This window comes from Penaeus japonicus, unplaced genomic scaffold (genome assembly GCF_977035675.1).
Source record: "Penaeus japonicus unplaced genomic scaffold, GWHDUDI00000001_assembly GWHDUDI00000013, whole genome shotgun sequence".
NCBI classification, from domain to species: domain Eukaryota; kingdom Metazoa; phylum Arthropoda; class Malacostraca; order Decapoda; family Penaeidae; genus Penaeus; species Penaeus japonicus.
The window spans coordinates 41,001,281-41,008,730 of NW_028234415.1; the positions used below are offsets into that span (position 1 = coordinate 41,001,281).

Below are 7,450 nucleotides of genomic sequence, written 5' to 3' on the forward strand. Positions count from 1 at the left end.
ACTTGGGGGATAGTGAGGGAAAAGGTCATGGGGGATAGTGAGGGAGGAGGACTTGGGGGATAGTGAGGGAAAAGGTCATGGGGGATAGTGAGGGAGGAGGACTTGGGGGATAGTGAGGGAAAAGGTCATGGGGGATAGTGAGGGAGGAGGACTTGGGGGATAGTGAGGGGATAGTGAGGGAAACGGTCATGGGGGATAGTGAGGGAGGAGGACTTGGGGGATAGTGAGGGAAAAGGTCATGGGGGATAGTGAGGGAGGAGGACTTGGGGGATAGTGAGGGGATAGTGAGGGAAAAGGTCATGGGGGATAGTGAGGGGGGAGGACTTGGGGGATAGTGAGGGGATAGTGAGGGAGGTAGACGGAGGGGATAGTGACGGAGGTGAACGGGGGGGGGGGAGATGAGGGGGTAAGGAGGGGACAGTGAGGGTGGTAGACGGGGGATGAGGGGGTATAGTGAGGGAGTTAGATGGGTGGGGGGGGGTGAGGGGACAGGGAGTGGATATCGAGAGGGGAATGAGGGAGGAGGATATGGATATAAGGGGATGGCGAGGGGATAGTGAGGGATAGTGAGGGAGAAGGACGTAGGAATTGAGGAGAAATGGAGGGGTTAGTGAAGGATTAGGATGTGGGGATGAGGCGTTATGGTGTTGATGAGGCAGGAGGAGGACGTGGAAATGAGGGGATAGTGAGGGAAGAGGACCAGGGGATGAGGGGAGATAACGATGAAGAGAAGCAGAAGAGGCCAGAGGAGGGACCATCACTGTTTGAGGTTGGGTTGCTTGCAGGAAAGCACTATCTGGTATGAACGGCATATGGTAAGGAGGATGATAACTATATGGTCGGAGTGCTGAAAGGAAGGTAGGAGGTAAGCTAGAACGGATAATTTTTTAACATTCTATCGACCATTTGTATCTTTATTACTATTATTCTTCATAGATTTTTTTGGCCTCTTCTTCCCGACTTCCTCTTTGGAATCCAGGAGAAAGAGAAAAAGGAATAGAAAGAGAAAAGAAGGAGGATTGAGATGAAAAAAAGAAAAAGGAAAGGGTTCGCTTGCTGATTTGACAAAACAACTAGTTTAAGTACGGTTTATATGCTAAATTTCTTGCAGGAATGGGATTTAATCCATATTCTCATAGGACTTATACGTGGGAACTCTCTATTCGTCCTTACTCTTTATAAATCTAATGAAACAATGTCATGCTTTTTTATAAGTCCGTAGTGTAGTTGAAGCTAATGAATAGATGGGTATCTTATCGTATCCATCGACAGCGAAGAGTAGCTTTGTCAGTGATAACGAGCTCATTAACACGCTATGAATGAACCGATTACAGACACATCACTTATTACGTAGATGTTATCATCTAGGAGAAAGTGGCATTTTGGAAAATTCCAAAATCCACAACAACATATAGGGATTAAAACAAGACCGCCATTAACATGAGCTATTTTTTTTTTCCAGCCTCTATATTTCATGGAGTTGGCGATGGGACAGTTCTCTTCCTACGGCAGTGTGAAGGTGTGGAAGGCCGTCCCTGCAGTTAAAGGTCAGCTTTCATAGAGACGTGTTTTCCGTGGCTCAGTGTTGTATTTTCATTGTGTCACGAATTACATGAATTTTTTAACCATTGTTATATTGAGTCTTTCTACTTCTTACTTATACTCAAAATTTACAAAAATGAAAGTTCTTGGGTCTTTTTTTATGGAATCACTCACTTCAAAACTTAAGAGAACCGATGTAGAAAGTCAGTTCCATGTAAAGCTTCCTACTGTACACTCGATTGAGGCATCAGTGATGGATGGCTGTCGAAACCCATCTGAGATTCCATTCGAGTTTCTTGTGCGAGGTCTTAAAGCTTCTTCAGAGGATACCATGAGTTCTGAGGCGTATTTCTAAGTTGATTAGAATCCTTCTCATTTACGTCTTCAAAACGGGATGTGATTTTTTTTTTTTTTAATACTAATTATCAAACATGCGCTTGCCATACCAAACTGGCTACATATACAGGGATTCTGAATATTTTTCTTACTTCTTTTTCTATCTAAAAAAAATAAATAGGAAGAAGAATGATGATGATGAGGGTGAAATTAATAAGAATAATAAGAATAACAATACATGAATAAAACATCGCGATGGGAGAATTTCTTGTAGGCTAGATAAACAAAAAGAAACACGTGAAAACACTTTAGGAATACGCGCCCTCACTGTAAGACACAATACATATCCCTCTCGGTCTAAAGACTCAACACGCTCCTCCCTCAGGTGTGGGTTTCGGCCAGATGATCGGCACTTGGTCTGTGGTCACGTACTACTGCTCACTGATGGCGCTGACGGTCTTCTACTTCGTCCAGTCCTTCAGCACCGTCCTGCCCTGGACTTACTGCAACCCCGAGTGGGCCGACGAGAACTGCGTGGACTCCGCAGGAAACGTCACTTTCAGCAACGTATCTCAGTCTTCCTCCGAGCAGTACTTCAAGTGAGTGACAACGACGTTTTTCTTTGATCTGGATTTCCAGATTTTAGATTTTGTTTTACACAACAACTTGTATTTTTTATCCAATTTTTCTTCCGAGGAACCCTTCATCCAGGTCATTTTTCGTTCATTGGATGCTAACTCATCTTTTTTAAACCCAACTTCTTTCTTTCGTCCATAAGATAAAACATCCCCCTCCCAAATACATCCTCCTTTGTCGTAACCTTCTAAGAGATCCTTCTAAGAGATCCTTCCTTCTTTTTTCTTCCTCGCAGCAATTTCGTCCTGAAGAAGATCGACAACATTGACAACGGCATCGGACTGCCCGACTGGCGCCTTGGTCTCTGTCTGCTCTTCTCGTGGGTCGTGCTCTTCTTCACGCTCGTCAAGGGCGTCAAAAGCTCCGGAAAGGTGAGGAGCCTTCTGCCTGGAAAACAGCGGAAGGGAGAGAGGGTATCAGGCCATTGAAATCATCCTAATCCTTATGATGGATTTAGAAGAGTAAAGATGAGGTCAGATAGGGCTCTAGTCAGTCACTTTGACTATGCTAGACATACAATGCGCATTAAGTGCATGGATGTATAGGCAGATACATTGAGAGACAGATAAATAGTCAGATAAACGGACAGACAGCAGATGGGTAGACAGACAGATAGATAGATAGATATGAAGATACAGATATATTTAAAGACAAATTGATAGATAGGTAAATAATTAGTTAGTTGGGTAGGCAGAGATAGATATATAAATCCAAATGCTGAAATCAGAATCATGCACACAGGTCATGCCACCGCCTTTGATTTCCAGGTGGCGTACTTCACGGCTCTCTTCCCATACGTCGTGTTGTTTACTCTTCTTGGTCGTGGCGTCACACTTCCTGGAGCAGTTGACGGAATCGTTTACTTCATCAATCCTCAGTGGCACATGCTGGCTGATCCCAATGTATGTTGGACGCACGTGTTTCTGTGGTTTTCTTTGTGTGTGTGTGTGTTACTTAGTCACTCTTGTTTTCAATTTGATTTTTTTTTGACTGAGTAAGCACAATGTTTTTTTTTCCCCTTAGGTTTGGTACGCCGCGGTAACACAATCGTTCTTCAGCCTTTCAGTTGGTTTTGGTGCCATTATCACGTTCTCCTCCTACAATGGCTTCACGCAAAATATTTACAGGTAATGTTTGCCAGTGTAGAATTATTGTGTAATATATATTAGTTCAGATTAGGATCGTATTTCATGATACTAAAGTTGTTGTTTTTTTTGGCACACGAAATTAATAGTTAAATAGTAGTCGCATAGTGCATAGTCTGCACAACACTATCGTTTCTGTGTCTTAAATACGAATCTTACAGAAGCAACAGAAACCCATTTCACTAACTTTTTGTTAATAGCCGCGCACGTATGAGGTTTTAAGTCATTCGCATTTACCACTCCTTATTCTTCATCAGCGACATCACATGACATCATTCGTAAGATACTTTTTCTTCGTGCAGAGATGCATGGATCATCAGCTTGGCAGACACACTGACGTCGCTGCTTGCCGGATTCACCATCTTCAGCATCCTTGGCAACCTCGCTCACGAACTCGGGGCTGATGTCAAGGACGTGGTCAGGGGCGGGTCGGGTCTGGCTTTCATCTCTTATCCGGACGCCCTTGCCAAGTTCGACTGGGTGCCACAGGTAAGCTGGGATAGTGGCTTGGGTGTTGTGCGCTACATTCATAAAACCGCGGACGTTTGAGAAGAAATTTTAGACATGGCTACAACTATACGCATCCGGTTTGCTCTGCAGTTGTTTGCTGTGCTGTTCTTCTTGATGTTGTTTACGTTGGGTGTCGGGTCGGCTGCGGGACTCACTGGCAACATCATCACCGTCATCAGCGATCAGTTCCCCAACGTCAAGAAGGTTTACATAACCCTCGCTATCTGTATCTCAGGCTTCCTGCTGGGTCTCGTTTACGTCACACCGGTAAGAAAACCAACAAGACTCTATGATTTACAGTTAAGGTGAACCATAAGCTCTCGAAGGTGGATATACTGTTAAAAAAAAAAAAAAAAAAAGGTTCATGATGGGTAATCTGTGTGCATTATCCATACCCTAGGGTGGCCAGTGGATATTGGACCTCGTCGATTACTTCGGAGGTGGATTTATCATCTACGTCCTCGTTATCGTAGAAACCGTCGGAATCCACTACATTTATGGTCAGTGCAGTTGGTTTTGTTTTCGTTTTCTCGCTCCTATTCATGTTTGCTACATATTTGTTTTTTTATGTTCTCTCTCTCTCTCTGTTATGATAGGTTCCTCATTCATATTCTCTTTAAGAATCTTGGTGCTAGTGGCTTTCACATGGAAAATGTCGATTTTTAATCCTATGGAGTAAAATTCTCATTTCTGTTCTCTCAATCTCACCAGGCATGAGCAACTTCATTCGTGACGTGAAGTTCATGCTGGGTATCGATCTTGGGATCTACTGGAAGTTCTGCTGGGCGTTCTTCATCCCTGTGTCCCTGACTGGCATCCTCTTGTACATCCTTATTGACTTGAGGCTTCCCGAATTCGATGGCGAACTCTACCCTGAGATTGCATACAGTGAGTCTTTTTCTTCATGTCCATCACGACGACAAATGAATAAATGCACAATGTGAAAATATACATGGACAAACGAATGAACAAGTGGTCTTATACATGATTAACGGATGATTAATCCCTTGTTTAACTTCTTTAAGATCTTATGATATGTTCTCTCTGTTGTTATGTACTACATATTGTGAATGTAAATGTGGGAAAAGCAAACATGACCACAGACCCTTTTTTCCAAGAAAACTGTTCACTGAAAGTATTCTACGACAATAGGATACGTGAATATAAAGGATCTAATACGTGTTTATTTTACGTGCGGAATAAAAGACATTAGCTAAAGAATCTTCTTATACTTATAAAACTATTCTTTTTTTTTTTTTTTTTTAGAATCCCTACTAATCAAGGAAATTAATGATTTTGATTAAAGTGTGAATAACCTTCCCATGATTACTTGACCTTTACCTTCTTTTATTATACGTACGTGTAGAAGCTACTGTGTATTATGTATTTTTTTTTTTTTTTTTTTTTATTCTGATCTTTTTTGTTCCATCAGCGTGCGGTTGGATCCTGTCTGGCGTGGCCCTCGGTATGCTTCCTATTTGGTTCGTGCACGCGGTTTCTATTGCTGAAGGCAGCACATACGGCGAGGTGAGTGTGCAGTCTGTATTTACTTAATGAGACTAGATCGAATATATACATATACAGGTCATTATAACGATAGAAATCAACTCGAACAGCTTAGTTTTAACTTAGACGTCACCGAGTTTCCCCGATGATTCCTAATTATATGTAATTTTTTTCATCTGAACAGAAAGTGAGGAGTGTTTTCCGGCCGAAAGACACTTGGGGACCAAAAAGGATGAAGAACAGAAAAGAATGGGAAAAGTTTGTACAAAACCAGCAGTGATTACGTGAGTGCAGCAGTGTATATAAAAAAAAGCATATTCGCACAAGATGAATGTGCGTAGTGCATGTATATTTTACGCATATTAGATAATAATTCGTACCACTGATTGTGTTAAGCCTTACAATAAGTGATATATATGTTCGTTATCAACCTCTTTACCAGGTCATAGTATACAGTATATAATTGTTTATCAAAATGCATTGTAAATATGAAGCTGTGCATTTTACTCTTTGTAATTTACCATAACTTTGTATTTTTCTAAACAATAAATGTAAGTAGTTTTAATACAAATTTCACTTCCTTCATTAAAAATATCTATAACAGATCACAAACACGCCTAAGAGTTTGTAGGGTTATAAGGTGCTGAGTATAAGTGTCAAGGCTTTTATTGTTCCAAGTCATTCCGGCGATAATTGGTCAAAAAGAAAAATATCATGTCTAGTACCCGCTCTATTTCTCCAGTGATTCCCGGCTCAGCAACTCTCTCGAGCCTCTCCGTTCCGCGATACAGGACCGACAGCATAGGCAGCATGTAGCGCGAAGACGGAGACAGCATAACGCTCACAATACCCACTCGGATCAAAATAGAGACGAAGGTGTGGACGGGAGAGGGCAATGCTGACAAGATTTGACGGAGGTGTCCGGTCACAGCATACATATCGAACTCCGATTCAGCATAAACCCTTTCCGAATACGTCTTATCTCTCACAAGAACATCATTACTTCCGGGTGTTAACTGAGTCGATGCAGGTACCCCCTGAACTACAGCTAACAGGGCGAAGACGACGAGAAAGAAGAACGCCATTTTCAGACCGTGTGCTGAGGTGTAATGCGTCGTTTCCATCGCTTCCCTACTTATACCTGCACGACGACCTCACTACGGCCTTCGCCTGCTCCTCTACCTCATGGTCCGACGCGTTAGAGATGTTACTTAAACATCGATTCGGTTGCTGTTGCATTATCTTAAACGCCCTCCTGGTTGAGAATTTATGAAACGTGTCTCAACTAAACAAATGATGAACACTGCATACAATAACCTTTAACTTCTCTCTGCAAAAAATAGAGTATAGATAATATATATTATACTCGATGCGTTGAAATATCGAACTAACGGATATTAGCATTGCAAAATGGGACAAAAATATTCGACATAAAATGATGTTGAAACAATAACATGGATTATCAGCTAATTAAATACTTCACAATGTATTCCACTTACAAGTTTATACATTCAACACGGCCAAATTAATTGTTCGTCATACTTTAATAGAAAGTTCACATCCTTTTAATTTCTCTCATTTTCTTTTCATTTTGTTTCGATATTATATTGAACTTTTGCACGAAATTCTAAACTTCTGTTTGCGATGAAACATTTCTGACAACATAACAAACGAGTAAAAAGAATGACGATGACTGGGAATATTGACCTCATATTCTGGGTCCTCCGTGCAAGGTCACGATCAAGGTCAAGGACTGAAGGTGTTTCTCTTCATGT

The 7,450-nt window shown here is 41.6% G+C and overlaps 1 protein-coding gene across 1 annotated transcript in view; it reads left to right on the forward strand.

The window, feature by feature from the left end:
• The window catches only part of LOC122262632 (sodium-dependent nutrient amino acid transporter 1-like), a 36,822-nt gene extending 30,582 nt beyond the window's left edge, over positions 1-6,240 (forward strand). Inside the window, exons 5-15 of the mRNA XM_086543513.1 lie at positions 1,463-1,547; positions 2,264-2,477; positions 2,750-2,885; positions 3,282-3,416; positions 3,538-3,641; positions 3,962-4,148; positions 4,260-4,436; positions 4,570-4,669; positions 4,881-5,057; positions 5,602-5,696; positions 5,860-6,240. Of these exons, the coding sequence (XP_086399639.1) occupies positions 1,463-1,547; positions 2,264-2,477; positions 2,750-2,885; positions 3,282-3,416; positions 3,538-3,641; positions 3,962-4,148; positions 4,260-4,436; positions 4,570-4,669; positions 4,881-5,057; positions 5,602-5,696; positions 5,860-5,955 (1,506 nt within the window). The 3' untranslated portion in view covers positions 5,956-6,240. The remainder of the gene's footprint in view (positions 1-1,462; positions 1,548-2,263; positions 2,478-2,749; positions 2,886-3,281; positions 3,417-3,537; positions 3,642-3,961; positions 4,149-4,259; positions 4,437-4,569; positions 4,670-4,880; positions 5,058-5,601; positions 5,697-5,859) is intronic.
• The last annotated feature ends 1,210 nt before the right edge of the window (positions 6,241-7,450 follow it).